This window comes from Rattus norvegicus, chromosome X (assembly GCF_036323735.1).
Source record: "Rattus norvegicus strain BN/NHsdMcwi chromosome X, GRCr8, whole genome shotgun sequence".
Classification (NCBI taxonomy): Eukaryota; Metazoa; Chordata; class Mammalia; order Rodentia; family Muridae; genus Rattus; species Rattus norvegicus.
In genome coordinates, this window is record NC_086039.1 from 69823457 (window position 1) to 69839648 (window position 16192).

Consider the following 16192-nt stretch of genomic DNA (forward strand, 5'->3'; position numbering starts at 1 on the left):
CTGCTTGTGAATATTAATGCCCAAGCTAATAATTGAAAATCAATGTAACATCCATAGATTAGGGATATATCCCTTGAATATGACAAAGACAATCAAAGGCCCCCTCCTTTAGACTTCTACCTTAGAAGGTGTCTAACTTCTCTTAGGATTATTTTTGTTTTCCATTGAATCTAAACGTTATGTTCTTTAGAGTGATGTTAAATGTTTACTTTCTGTCTTCAACTTACATCACAGAATTATTCCTTACAACTAATGCAAAGTGCCTTCCTTTTGGCACTGAGTCGTGGGAAAAGTATATTTGAAGCAACTCATTATATATACTCAAAAATATGTTGCTTTGCTCTGGTATGAAGCTTCATTAGTGAGATAGTTGTGATTGGGTACATTATAATCATTTTAAAGGTGACTGTATATCAAGGTTATAAACCTGGGAGTCCTCTGTTACATATTTTACAGTAAGCCATTTCTTTGCTATCACACTCGCGTCTAGGTTGAGCGAACGCCGTCGCAAACGTCTTCAGGAGCTGGAGGGTCAAATAGCTGAGTTGAAAAAGAAACTTCATGAACAGTCCAAACTTCTGAAGCTGAAGGAAACCACTGAGCTTACTGTCTCCAAGCTGAACCAGGAGATACGGGTAATAAACCCTCATCCTTGTTCTTACCACCTTGGAGCTGCAAGCATAGGTGTTCCATTTCAAATCACGCTGAAGTGATTACAGGCAAGAAGGTGGGAAGCAGGGCAATCATTTCAGGTGTAAAATTAGCCACAAGTGTGCTATTCTAGGACATTGTGCTAGTCACTGCGTAGAATCTAAATTATAAAGCTTTGCTTGGACCTTCCATTTCTTTTTTTTTTTATTTTGCATACAGAAATTTTAATGTTAAACAAAAAGATTAAAATCTGTCAATATTTAGCAGCCGTGTTCTGATCATCTTCCATGATCACGTGGCACAATTTTGTAAAGTAGTAGTAAGATCTTAGGCATTTAGAGGATATTTTCAGTTATTGAGTATTCAGCTTGGAACATCAGCAAAATGAATAAGCTTATTGGCACTGAAATCATTAGAATATTAGTAGCCGATAGTTGAATTTGTCCATGGTCTTAGAAAATAATTCCTTGGAGCCACCTTTAATCCCAGTATTCAGGATAGAGAGGCAGGTGGATTTTTTGTGAATTCAAGGTCAACCTGTTCTACATATCTATCTATCTACCTACCTATCTACCTACCATCTATCTATTTATTTATTTTCATCCCAAATTCTGCCCTGCTCCCTATTCCCTACTCCACAGAGTCCACCCCTCCTCCCTGTCCCCTCTCACAGAGTCCCTATCCCTATCCTCCCTCTTCTCCTCTGAGAGTATGTCCTCTTATCCCCTTGTACCCCCTACCCTACCACATCAAGTCTCTGCCTGATTAGGCATATCCACTCCCCTTTAGGCCAGACAAGGCAGCCCTGTTGGGAACTGAAGGCCAGTGAGAGTTGCCTTGTGAAACACTGTCTCAAAAAATTCTTCCTTATTTCTTTTAAGGGTCTGGAGAAATGCCGCAAGGAATCCAAATTCTGTTCCCAACACCCACACCAAGTGGCTCACAACCTATCACTCCAGCTCCAGGGGACTGAGCACCGAACTAACATCACACACACACACACACACACACACACACACACACACACACACACTCACTCACTAACATCATACACACACACACACTCACTAACATACACACACACACTCACTCACTAACATACACACACTCACTCACTAACATCATACACACACACACTCACTAACATCATACACACAGACTCACTAACACCATACACACACGCGCACACACACACACACACACCCCAAATAAAAACAAATATTTAAAAAGAAAGAAAATACTTCTTGAGATTCAGCGTAACTAAATAAATGTGGGGCAAGCTTTAGCCTTTTGGAAGCGTTCTCTTCCTTTTGAGTCTGTGTATAGACTATACTTGGAAACCCTGTTTAAGTTTAGCAAGAGACAGCAAGTCTAATGAGCATTTGTTGGTGACCTCAGCTTAGCTCTGACTTTTCTCTCTCTATGGTGACTCTATTCATCTGTACATCAGCCCAGAATAAAATGCACATTATTAATACACTGCCTTTGTTTGGTTTGGCTTAGTTTTGTTTTGTTATGACAGATGATGAAAAACCAGCGAGTCCAGTTAATGCGTCAAATGAAAGAGGATGCTGAGAAGTTTAGGCAGTGGAAGCAACAAAAAGACAAAGAAGTAATCCAGCTAAAAGAACGGGTAAGTTACTGACAGCTCCTCAGAGGCCCAGGGAGTGAGCGTTCTCCAAGCTGGGAGTGCTAAGGCTTCTCAGCAGATATCCAGTATCTCCGACCTGTGACAGTCTGGAATTGCACAGCTTGCTATTGACTGTCTCCCTCCCGTGTACCAGGGGCTGTTGACTAGGTACTGCGGACATTTTTGTGAGTAATAGATGAGCTCTGTCCTTGAATAATGTCTTGTCTATATAGGAAGAAGGTGCAGTGCAAGCATGGGTTTCTTCAATATATGGAAGAAATAATTTAAGAACGATACAAAAAGGTTAGTGTGATAGCTCTGAAAGTAGAGGCATTTGCTGCCAGGCCTGACACTTGACACGTGAAGGTGGACGTATAGAACTGTCTCTATATAAAGATTTTCCTCTGGCCGCCACGTGTGCATGCTGCAAACCTCCACACGGTAATAAATAAGATAAAATTACTTTAAAAAGAACAACACACAAGAAAAATATTCACTTCAGAAAATGAAGGCAGTAAAGAAAACCAGGACCAGAAGATAGTACGCTGAAGCACGTCAGTCACGTTCAGTGTTGCTGTGGGACCATTTCTAGGTGGGGACACTTTTGCCTATGTCCAGTGATAGTATGCTAATGGCAGACAGATCTTATAAGCAATTCAGCCACTTACTAAATACACGAGAGATTTGTCAGGGGGAAAGGTCTATAAAACCCGGTGTCACCAGGGAGCACACACAGAGGGAGGAGGACACCAACAGCGTGAGAGGTCGGATTTAAATTCAGGTTTGGTGGCAAGCACCTTTTCCTACTGAGCCATCTAGCTGAGCCAGCAAAATTTTTAGTATAGCATTTTTCAGAAGGATTTTCTAAGTGTCAATGTGTGGGTTTTGTTGTTGTTTGGGTTTTGGGGGGGGGGGTTGTTTGTGTGTTTCTTTATTTTATAGTTTAGGCTTAACAATGAGCAGTTCAAAACCAAACAAAACTATTTTGTATGGTACTTGGGCAAAATATGAGAAGAAAGAGTGTGGTATATATACCACTTCTCAAGACAGCTGAGCCGTTTAGTGGAACACGTGTGGTACACATAGAAACCACTGTGCAGTATCACCCCATAGCCACTGGAATTCAGAAAATAGCAAACTTGGTGGTAATATGTTAAAATCAGGACCCTCAAACATAACTAGTGGGATGTAAAGTGGTCTGGCCACTACTTTTTTTTTAACATTTATCTTGTGTATGTGAAGATCAGAGAACAAGTCGCTGTAGTCTCTACATGCGAGCCAAGTCCTAGGAATCAATCCCAGGTATTTGAGCTTGGCAGCAGGTGCCACCACCCTCTGAGCCATTCTGCTCGTCTAAACAGAGAGTTTCCATAAAATTCAGTGTACATGAGGCCCTGGCTTCTGTCCTCAACATTTACTCACACGTGCACGTGTGTGCACAGACACACACACACACACACACACTTTTTTTTTTTATTAACTTGAGTATTTCTTATTTACATTTTGAATGTTATTCCCCTTCCCGGTTTCCGGGCAAACATCCTCCTAATCCCTCCCCCTCCCCTTCTATATGAGTGTTCCCCTCCCAACCCTCCCCCCATTGCCGCCCTCCCCCCATAGTCTAGTTCACTGGGGGTTCAGTCTTAGCAGGACCCAGGGCTTCCCCTTCCACTGGTGCTCTTACTAGGATATTCATTGCTACCTATGAGGTCAGAGTCCAGGGTCAGTCCATGTATAGTCTTTAGGTAGTGGCTTAGTCCCTGGAAGCTCTGGTTGCTTGGCATTGTTGTACATATGGGGTCTCGAGCCCCTTCAAGCTCTTCCAGTTCTTTCTCTGATTCCTTCAACGGGGGTCCTATTCTCAGTTCAGTGGTTTGCTGCTGGCATTCGCCTCTGTATTTGCTGTATTCTGGCTATGTCTCTCAGGAGAGATCTACATCCGGCTCCTGTTGGTCTGCACTTCTTTGCTTCATCCATCTTGTCTAATTGGGTGGCTGTATATGCATGGGCCACATGTGGGGCAGGCTCTGAATGGGTGTTCCTTCTGTGTCTGTTTTAATCTTTGCCTCTCGATTCGATTCCCTGCCAAGGGTATTCTTGTCCCCCCCCCCTTTTTTTTGGTTCTTTTTTTCGGAGCTGGGGACCGAACCCAGGGCCTTGCGCTTTCTAGGTAAGCGCTCTACCACTGAGCTAAATTCCCAGCCCCCTCTTGTTCCCCTTTTAAAGAAGGAGTGAAGCATTCACATTTCGATCATCCGTCTTGAGTTTCATGTGATCTAGGAATCTAGGGTAATTTAAGCATTTGTGCTAATAGCCACTTATCAATGAGTGCATACCATGTGTGTTTTTCTGTGATTGGGTTACCTCACTCAGGATGATATTTTCCAGTTCCAACCATTTGCCTACGAATTTCATAAAGTCATTGTTTTTGATAGCTGAGTAATATTCCATTGTGTAGATGTACCACATTTTCTGTATCCATTCCTCTGTTGAAGGGCATCTGGCTTCTTTCCAGCTTCTGACTATTATAAATAAGGCTGCTATGAACATAGTGGAGCACGTGTCTCTTTTATATGTTGGGGCATCTTTTGGGTATATGCCCAAGAGAGGTATAGCTGGATCCTCAGGCAGTTCAATGTCCAATTTTCTGAGGAACCTCCAGACTGATTTCCAGAATGGTTTTACCAGTCTGCAATCCCACCAACAATGGAGGAGTGTTCCTCTTTCTCCGCATCCTCGCCAGCATCTGCTGTCACCTGAGTTTTTGATCTTAGCCATTCTCACTGGTGTCAGGTTTTCACCAATCTCAGGGTTGTTTTGATTTGCATTTCCCTTATGATTAAAGATGTTGAACATTTCTTTAGGTGTTTCTCAGCCATTCGGCATTCCTCAGCTGTGAATTCTTTGTTTAGCTCTGAACCCCATTTTTTAATAGGGTTATTTGTCTCCCTGCGGTCTAACTTCTTGAATTCTTTGTATATTTTGGATATAAGGCCTCTATCTGTTGTAGGATTGGTAAAGATCTTTTCCCAATCTGTTGGTTGCCGTTTTGTCCTAACCACAGTGTCCTTTGCCTTACAGAAGAAGCTTTGCAGTTTTATGAGATCCCATTTGTCGATTCTTGATCTTAGAGCATAAGCCATTGGTGTTTTGTTCAGGAATTTTTTTCCAGTGCCCATGTGTTCCAGATGCTTCCCTAGTTTTTCTTCTATTAGTTTGAGTGTATCTGGTTTGATGTGGAGGTCCTTGATCCACTTGGACTTAAGCTTTGTACAGGGTGATAAGCATGGATCGATCTGCATTCTTCTACATGTTGACCTCCAGTTGAACCAGCACCATTTGCTGAAAATGCTATCTTTTTTCCATTGGATGGTTTTGGCTCCTTTGTCAAAAATCAAGTGACCATAGGTGTGTGGGTTCATTTCTGGGTCTTCAATTCTGTTCCATTGGTCTATCTGTCTGTCTCTGTACCAATACCATGCAGTTTTTATCACTATTGCTCTGTAATACTGCTTGAGTTCAGGGATAGTGATTCCCCCTGAAGTCCTTTTATTGTTGAGGATAGTTTTGGCTATCCTGGGTTTTTTGTTATTCCAGATGAATTTGCAAATTGTTCTGTCTAACTCTTTGAAGAATTGGATTGGTATTTTGATGGGGATTGCATTGAATCTGTAGATCGCTTTTGGTAAAATGGCCATTTTTACTATATTAAGCCTGCCAATCCATGAGCATGGGAGATCTTTCCATCTTCTGAGGTCTTCTTCAATTTCTTTCTTCAGAGTCTTGAAGTTCTTATTGTACAGATCTTTTACTTGCTTGGTTAAAGTCACACCGAGGTACTTTATATTATTTGGGTCTATTATGAAGGGTGTCGTTTCCCTAATTTCTTTCTCGGCTTGTTTCTCTTTTGTGTAGAGGAAGGCTACTGATTTATTTGAGTTAATTTTATACCCAGCCACTTTGCTGAAGTTGTTTATCAGCTTTAGTAGTTCTCTGGTGGAACTTTTGGGATCACTTAAATATACTATCATACAATCTGCAAATAGTGATATTTTGACTTCTTCTTTTCCGATCTGTATCCCCTTGATCTCCTTTTGTTGTCTGATTGCTCTGGCTAGAACTTCAAGAACTATATTGAATAAGTAGGGAGAGAGTGGGCAGCCTTGTCTAGTCCCTGATTTTAGTGGGATTGCTTCAAGTTTCTCTCCATTTAGTTTAATGTTAGCAACTGGTTTGCTGTATATGGCTTTTACTATGTTTAGGTATGGGCCTTGAATTCCTATTCTTTCCAGGACTTTTATCATGAAGGGGTGTTGAATTTTGTCAAATGCTTTCTCAGCATCTAATGAAATGATCATATGGTTTTGTTCTTTCAGTTTGTTTATATAATGGATCACGTTTTCCGTATATTAAACCATCCCTGCATGCCTGGGACTTGATCATGATGGATGATTGTTTTGATGTGCTCTTGGATTCGATTTGCCAGAATTTTATTGAGTATTTTTGCGTCGATATTCATAAGGGAAATTGGTCTGAAGTTCTCTTTCTGTTGTGTCTTTGTGTGGTTTAGGTATAAGAGTAATTGTGGCTTCGTAGAAGGAATTCGGTAGGGCTCCATCTGTTTCAATTTTGTGGAATAGTTTGGATAATATTGGTATGAGGTCTTCTATGAAGGTTTGATAGAATTCTGCACTAAACCCGTCTGGACCTGGGCTCTTTTTGGTTGGGAGACCTTTAATGACTGCTTCTATTTCCTTAGGAGTTATGGGGTTGTTTAACTGGTTTATCTGTTCCTGATTTAACTTCGATACCTGGTATCTGTCTAGGAAATTGTCCATTTCCTGAAGATTTTCAAATTTTGTTGAATATAGGTTTTTATAGTAAGATCTGATGATTTTTTGAATTTCCTCCGAATCTGTAGTTATGTCTCCCTTTTCATTTCTGATTTTGTTAATTTGGACACACTCTCTGTGTCCTCTCGTTAGTCTGGCTAAGGGTTTATCTATCTTGTTGATTTTCTCAAAGAACCAACTTTTGGTTCTGTTGATTCTTTCTATGGTCCTTTTTGTTTCTACTTGGTTGATTTCAGCTCTGAGTTTGATTATTTCCTGCCTTCTACTCCTCCTGGGTGTATTTGCTTCTTTTTGTTCTAGAGCTTTTAGGTGACACACACCGACTTTAATCCTCAACACACACATACTCAAAATCTTCACACACATCACAGCAAAGAAAACTGACAAAATCCAACATCGTTTGATGATAAAAACAAACTTCAAAGATGATTTCCTAAATCTGACAAAGCTGTTGTGTATGTAAAACCTACCACTGTTAGGTTATACTTAATGATGAAAACCAAAAAACATCTCTTCCATCAGAAACAAGATAAACTTAATTTCACACAGCACATTAAATAAACAAACAAACAGTCATTTACCACAGAAATATTGTATTAGAATAGCATCAATATGAATATTTAGGAATAATTAGCAAAAGAACTTTCTAATTTTCACTCTGAAGACTATAAAACATTGAATTAAAAATCCAAAAAAAAGATAGTTCATATTTATGGGCAGAAAGATCTGATATTCTAAATATAGACTATCCCTCAGATCTATTTGCAGATTCGACACAATTGTAATCAAAATTTCAGTGTTAAAAATGTTTGCCTAGCATATGTGAGGCCCCAAGGTTAGTCGGAAGTGCTAGAAAAAAACAAAACCCATCTGACCGCTTTACAGAAATTCACCACCTGAAATCCTAATATTCAGACGGAAATGAATGTAAGAGCAATCAAAAAGAAAAGGCTGCCACAAATATGACCGCTACTACATGAACATAGATGCCTATCAGTGGATTAGCACTGAAACTCCAAAAATCATGGGCTTTCTAACCAGTTGTGTTATTGGAGGGCCAGCATAAGGGATTGGATTTGGAGCCTTGCCTGTGTTAAGTTCTACTGTTGAACTATATCCTCCCCTGTGATTTTATTTCTTTTTTATTAGTTTCTTATTTTTATGGTTTATTCTTTGGACATTTCATACATGACTGCAGTGTGTTTAGATCTTATTTACCCCTACCCACATTTCTTTACCTAATTCCTCCCAGACTCCCTCTTCCTAGTCCATGGTTTGTTTTTAATATATGTCTTCTTTTCTTTTTTTTTCCAACTCTGATATCACTGAGTTGTACAGACGGGCCTGTAACTTGCCTTATCCCAACCCCTGGGTAGTTGTGGGATTACAGACATGTGACACCAGACCTGGTGACCCAATTGATTTTCAGCAATGGTGCCAAGATAATTCAATGAAGAAGTAATAGTCTTTTAAAAGGGGAGGTACTCAATACTCAACCAGTCTGAGCTGTTCTCTAAGCCATAGGTCCCAGTGACATCGTGTCTCAAAAGCAAGATAGATTGCTCCTGAAAAACAACACGTAAGGCTCACCTTTACCTACATGTGCACACAAATGTATGCTCACACATCCTCACAGAAATTCATTGGCATATAAGCAATATACACAAAAAATAACCATTCCATCAGACAATGCCAAGTCAACCAGATAATCATGTACTAAAGTTGGGACGTGCCTTATACCATTTATGAAATTAAACCAAACCATATAAAAATCTCTTTGTGACCCATTGAGACAGCTCGTCAACAGTGAGAGATACTTGCCACCAAGCCTGAGTTTGTTCACTGGGAACCACATAGTAGGAGAGAACTGACTCCCACAAGTTCTCCTATGACCTCCATACTATGCATGCACACACATATACAAAATAAATAAGTAATAAAATTTAAATATTTGAACTAAAACTACAAATCTCTTAGATGAAAGCATAAGTGTTAGTTTCTGTGAGTTTTGAGTAGGTAAAAGTTTTTTATTTTTAATTGGATACTTAAAGCACAGTCAAGGAAAAATTATATTAGACAAACATAAAAGCTTTTGAATTATAAATAATAGCAGCTTGAACATAGTATACAAAATGGTAAAAAGTATTCATAAGCATAAAAAATGACAACAGTCTTGTAACCACAATATATTAACAAAACTTACCTCTCAATAAACATAACCCAGTTGTAAGATAAACAAATCAGTAGAGTCACAGAAGATACTCCGTGTCACTTGCCACCAGGAAAATGTAAATGGAAACCATCGTGACATACCATTTCACACCCACGAAGATAATTATTGTGAAAAGAAAAGATAAGGCTTGGCAAGAATCCAGAATTAGAAGTGTCATTCCTTTGCTGGTAGGATGGCAAAATGGTACAGCTGCTGTGACAAACAGTTGGCAGTTAGGACAAATAATCTAAAGGCACTGTAGGAGGCAGGGGTTCCACCCTTAGTTCTGTCTACGGAGAAGGCGGGCCCGTGTAAAACTTGTATGTGTATGTTCATAGAGCATAAGTGATATTAGCCAAAACTGTGGGGGCAAACTTGAGTATATCAGTGAGTAAATGGATAAATAAAGATATGCATACAGTACAATATTATGATCATGAAATGAAATTTAGTGGCAATATGCTGCCACATGGATGAACTTTGAAAACATTGTGCTAAGTGAAAGAAGGCATTAATAAATAATGATGTTTTAATATATTATAGGGGATTCCCAGAAGTGGCATATTTATAGGCAGAAAATAATAGGTACAGTGACAGGGTTGTGTGTGATAGGTAAAGGACAGGAGATTTCTTTCTATGGTAATGAAAATGTGGCAACACTTGGATTGTGATGTTGGTTTTTACATCAACTCTATGAATATGCCAAAAGCCATGAATCATACATTAGGTGATTAAGTGGTATCATGCATTAATTATCTCAATAAAAGAGCTAAACAAAAGAAGAAAGCTTATCTGTAAAGTACTGAATTAATTTACAATAGTGGGTTTGCTGTGTTGACAAGAACCTTCATTTTTGTTATAAATAAATACAAATAAAGAGAATCTCTTTATCTCACACAGAATGAAGTAGTAATGAAATTTTCAGGATTGAAAAAAGCTGAGGACACTGCAGTTAGGTGTATCGGAAGTGCTAATGACACTAAAAGTTGTCAAAAGTTTGGACAATAAATAGAAAGGACACTGGGTTAAATAGGGAAGAGTTTTCAGGACAGCAATGGGAAGTAATTCCAAGTAAAATGTAAGGACAACTAGAAGCACTAACATCTCTTTCAGGAAGCTTCATGGTGGTGAGAGTGGTGGGTTGCTTGTATTACTCAACTAGTTTAGTTTCCTAGCTGTCTAATTCCCTTGGCTTCATACTAACACACATCCTGTTAAAATAGGATTACCTACAGTTCCACACCCTTAAGTTCAACCGTGTTGGCCATCTCATAAGACTTCTTGTGTGTACGCTAGCAAAGATATGATAAATCTTTGAAATGGCTGACCATGTCATCCAGATTGGGTACGCAACAAGTAGAACCAGAGAGCTTAATGGATTAGGAAGATAGGGCCAAGAGATCAGAGTATGAGGTTGTTTGAAGCAGGTGATATCCCCTAGTGTTTCATGGTCTTGAGTTTTCATCTCTAAGCAGAGAGGATATATTCAGGGTTTGCTAGATTTGTACAGAGATGAGAAACTCCTTTCGCTGGAGCTGTCCTAATTTTATAGGTGTTTGCCTGTGTCATATCTTTCTCCTTTTTCCCAACCACTGGGCTTTATGACCAATAGACTCATACAGTTGAGGATAAAAGAGTACTGATCTACTCATCAGTAGACCTGAGTTCTAGCTCTGTCAGTAACAACCTAGGTGGACAAGGCTGTCTGTTGGTTCCTTTCACATCTCACATTCTACGGTAATATTTATAATAATTGACTTAAGTCTGAGAAACAAACAATTTGGCCACAGAACAATAAGCTGGGGAAGACAAGGATCTTTATGTATGTGCAAACCTAGTTTCTAGAACTTCCGGTTCCTAATTCTGATAAAAGAAGATAAAGGCAACTCATCGAATTGACTAAGCCTTAAATAAAAAGGACATCTGGGAAGGCTTCTTGGTTTAAGGATTTGTTTTAGTTACCTGAACATCCATTAAGATCTGATTTTTTTGTTGTTGTTGTTGTTGTTGTTGTTATCAGGATCGTAAAAGGCAATACGAACTGCTCAAACTTGAAAGAAACTTCCAGAAACAGTCTAATGTGCTCAGACGTAAAACTGAGGAGGTAGGTAAGAAAAGCCAGTCTGCTGGGCCGCAAGCATTATCATCTTCTTACTTAAACATGCTCACAAAGTGTCTGAGGAAACGGGGCGTTAATATTGGCTAGCAAAATTCATGAATTGTTTTCCTTGGTTGGTTTTGTTAGTAGGTTTGTTCTTGGTTTCTGGTTTTTTGTTTTTCGTTTTTCTGAGACCAGAACTTATGTAGTCTAGGCTGTCATTGAACTCATTATATAGCTAAGGCTGGCCTTAAACACCTAATCCTTCTGACTCTACCTCCTAAGTGCTGGGATTATGAACATGCACCACCATGCAAGCCGAGTAAGTCCAAAAGCTTGATCTCTTTGTATCTTGTATGGCCTGTGAACAAACAAAACCGGGGTTGACAACTCTACCATTCAAGTGTGAGTTTTTCTTTCTAATATGGCTTTTTTCTAACAAAAACAAAACAGACTACTAGCAATACATGAATTGCCAGACAGTTTTAGCCTGCGGGATTTCCTTTAATATACCTATCCTCTTGCGCATTCTGAGACAGTAGCTATTCATCCGTTATCAAGTCCATGGTAACTTAAAACCCAGTTCCTTTAGGAATCGAAACCCAGAATTTGTTTGCTGAGATGCTGCAAATGAAGCTGCTCTTCAGCATAACCGCTCGACATTTCTATCTAGGCAGCAGCTGCTAACAAACGTCTTAAGGATGCTCTCCAAAAGCAAAAGGAGGTTGCAGAAAAACGGAAAGAGACCCAGAGCCGTGGAATGGAAGGCACTGCAGCTCGAATGAAGGTATGAACTCCTTGAACTGACATTGTTCTTACATGCACTAGGGATAGGAAATAACTTTCTTCTGATTTAAAAGTAAATAGAGAATTGGAGGTTCTGCCTGAAATCCTTATGTTCCAAAAGATATCTTTAAACTGTTGTCAAAGAACAAGCTGCCTATGGGTCCTGTTCCCTAACTGGGCCTCCTTGTCTGGCCTCAGTGGGAGAGGATGTGCCTCCTTCTGCAATCAATGACTTGTGCCAGGATATGGTGGTACCCAAGGGAGACCTCCCATTTCTCAGAGCTGAAGGAGAGGGGTGATGAGAGGGGCCTTGTGGTGAGGGACTGGGAAAAGAGGGGGGCTGAGATCAGGATGTAAAGTGAATGAATGAATGAATGAATGAATGAATGAAAGAATGAAAGAAACAAACATAAATAAATAAATGTAAAATAATATTTTAAAAAATCTAGGATCAAAAAAAAAAAAGAAGTAGAGAATTGTTAGTATCTGTGCCCGTCATAGCTCAGTTACTGTTTTATTCTGGTATAATTGACATACAGTGAAAGGTTTGTATTTAAAGCACACAGTGTGATGAAATGTTGGGTCAGACCATCCCATGGGCTGGGGTCTTAGACTGAATAAAAAGGAGAAAGTAAGCCGAGTGTGAGTAGTCCTCTCTGCTTTCTGACATTTCAGCACAGGGTGACCGCCTACCTCCTACTCCTGTCTGGGGGAGCTGTGTGCCATCGAACTGTGAAAAACAGTGAACTGTTCCTTAAGCTGCTTGTGTCGGGTTTAGTCAAAGCCATGACAAAAGTAACCAGCACAAATAGACTCATCAGATGTGCTTTCCGGTCGGGTACAGTAGCAAGCCTGTGGCCCTTACAGCATTTGTGAAGCCGAGCAGGAAAATCATGAGTTCAAAGCAGGTTCGAGCTCCATGGAATGCAATTTGTCTCCAATGGTTCATATCCATGCACTCAGGCACAACACTCACACGCATTACGGGAATCTAAATGTTTTTTTTTTTAATTTTAAATTAAAAAACCCAAATATAGCCTCTAGTCCTAGCACTGGGGAGGCAGAGGCAGACAGATAACTGAGTTTGATGCCAGCCTGGTCTGCAGAGTGAGTTCTAGGGCACCCTGGTTATACAGAGAAACCCTGTCCTGAGAAAACCAAAAAGAGAGATTTTTCTGTCACTACAAATTTATTTTTTTATTTTTTATAATTTTAATAAAATGGAATTAAATGGTTTTCTTATTCAGCATATTTTCACGTTTGTCCATACGATTGCATACATAAATTACTTTTATTACTGAGAGACATCCCACATGTTGTATTGATAAGCCTTAACTTATCTGATCACCTACTGGTGGTCATTTGAATTCTTTCCAGTTTGGGCTATTAGAGATATTGTGCTGAATATTCACATACCAAGTTTTTGTGGGAACCATACATGTCTTATTTTACTAGCATTTTGGTTTTTTGTTTCTTTGGTTTTTTTGTTTGTTTCGAGATAGGGTTTCTCTGTGTAATCCTGACTATCCTAGACCTCACTATGTACATCAGGCTGGCCTTAAACTCACCTCCTGAGAGATGGGATTAAAGACGTGCACTACCACACTCAGCCTGCGTGTGTGTGTGTGTGTGTGTGTGTGTGTGTGTGTGTGTGTGTGTGTGTGTGAAGTATCCAAATATTTTCTTTTCTTTTGATTTGTTGTACTTTTTATAAAATTTGAATTCTTTCTATAACTTGGAAATATATCCAACAGATGACCCTGTGTTTTACAATTATTTTACTTCTTAGGCTGTGACTTTTCTTTTTTGTTATTGTTTTCTTGTTGTTTTCATTTTTAAATAGAATCTTTTGAATACCAAAGATAACTATTTACATTTCATTGTTGAGACAGGCCTTTGTGTATTCCTGGCTGACCTCAAATTCATAGTGTAGCTGTGGATGACCTTGAACTCTTGGTCTTCCTGCCTCTACCTCCCAAGTGCTAGGGTTATACTCCGATTTCTCTTCAGATTGTGTCAACCTTTCCTGCTCTAGTTCAGGATTGCAGGCATGCACTACCATACCCAACACAGGGTTAATTGATATCATTCAGTGTATTGATACTTGCTTTTTATGATTCATAGTCTTTGTGTTTTATTTGAGATCTTTAGTAAACTCAGAATTGCTAAGATTTCCTCCTTTAATTCTCTTCTTGAAATGTGTATTTTTAATCATAATATCTCTATCAGAATTATATGTCTACATATCTATTTGTAAATTCTATTACATTCATCTACATATCTACTTTTATGCTACTACTAAAATGTCTCAAATGCTATCCTTTAATTTCCAAAATATCAGATTGTGTAAGTCCTCATAAGTTTTTATTCTTTTTTCTTTTAGAGAAATAGGTTCTCTGCGTTTCTATCTGCAGTTTAGAATTGGCTTATAAATTTCTGGCAAGTCTCCTATGAGTTTCATTAGGATTGCATAGAATTTATAGCTAAGACATAAGAATATATAAGGGTTTTATCAAAAGTGAAGGGGACTGGAGAGGTGGCCAAGTGGTTAAAAGCACTGGTTGTTCTTCCAGGGGACCCACATTCAGGTCCCACCACCCACACTTAACCATCTGTAACTCTAATCCCAGGAGATCAGACATCTTCTTCTTGCCCCAGCCAGTACCAGGAAAACATGTGGTACACAGGCAAAATACCCTGTATATATATAAAAGTAAATACTTTTTTATTAAAAATTGATTTTATTTTTCAGGAGTTTTTCCTTTATTAAAATAACCTTAGGATTTAGCCTACTAGGATGGCAAATAACATTGTTTTCTTAACCCAGTTTATTTTATTAAGGCATAACTAGCATGAAGTAATATGTGTGTGTCTTATTGGACATTTCAGTCAGTGCTGAAGATTTAACCCAAGGCCTTGTGCATGCTAGGCAGTCCACTGATGAGCACCTCATCTCTTCTTTGCATTAGTCTTATAGTTAATTACGTAAAAGATGGCTTCTTTTAATGTGATGCATGTGAGAGTCATCCGTGTTATTTGTATCAACAGTTTGTACTTTATTTGTATATTTATTTCACTGAGTCATATTCCATTGTATGGATTTACTATGGCTTGTTAATCCAGTCAGTTCTTAAATGCTTTTTTTTTGTTGTTGTTGTTCTTTTTTTTTTTTTCCAGAGCTGGGAACCGAACCCAGGGCCTTGCGCTTCCTAGGCAAGCGCTCTACCACTGAGCTAAATCCCCAACCCCTTAAATGCTTTTGACTATTGTTTTTTCTTCTGTTTTTTCTTTTTTTTTTTCTAAACGAAGGATGATGTGGACTGGTTCTGTGTGCCCAGGCTGGCTAATCTCTAACTTGCAGCAGTCCTCCTGCTTCAGCCTCCACAGTGTGGTGGTACAGTCATGAACTGCCACACCCAACTAATAATTTTGAATTGTATTCGTTTTTCCAGAGAAACAAAGGCAATATTTATGGAGGTCAAGGGGCCCGTAGGATCTCTGCAGGCTGGAGATCCAGGACACTAGTTCATTCTAAGCCTCATAGCTTCAAAACCAGGAAACTGATTGATTGTGTAATTCTCTGTCACAAGCAAAGACTTGAGAATCTGGGGGTGTTGATATAAGTCCTGGAGTCCAAAGACCACAGTGCTTTAAGCTCTCATGTCCCAGTTCCAGGAAAGACTGGAATCATTCTCCCTCTGTCAAATTTGTTCTCACTGGGACTCTGTCCACACTGTTGGGCGGTAGCTGTCCACACTGGTGGTAAATCTTGGCAGTTCAGTCCACCTAGTCACATCAAGGGGGAAAAAGCTTTACCTGTTCTTTAGGTGTCCCTTAATCCAATCAGGTCAACACCTAAACTCAGCCATTATGAATTAACTTAGTATTTATTTAAAAGTCACAGGCAGGTTTCTCCATAAGTATAGTCATTTCACTTTGGCCCGCACCTAGGAAATGGATTA

At 39.3% G+C, this 16192-nt stretch overlaps 1 protein-coding gene across 2 annotated transcripts in view; it reads left to right on the forward strand.

Annotated features, from left to right (window-relative positions):
- The window catches only part of Kif4a (kinesin family member 4A), a 102533-nt gene that overhangs the window by 61654 nt on the left and 24687 nt on the right, over positions 1–16192 (forward strand). For both annotated transcript variants that reach the window (XM_006257114.4, NM_001400930.1), the window contains exons 17-20: positions 491–635; positions 2174–2284; positions 11367–11450; positions 12118–12231. In XM_006257114.4, the coding sequence (XP_006257176.1) occupies positions 491–635; positions 2174–2284; positions 11367–11450; positions 12118–12231 (454 nt within the window). The remainder of the gene's footprint in view (positions 1–490; positions 636–2173; positions 2285–11366; positions 11451–12117; positions 12232–16192) is intronic.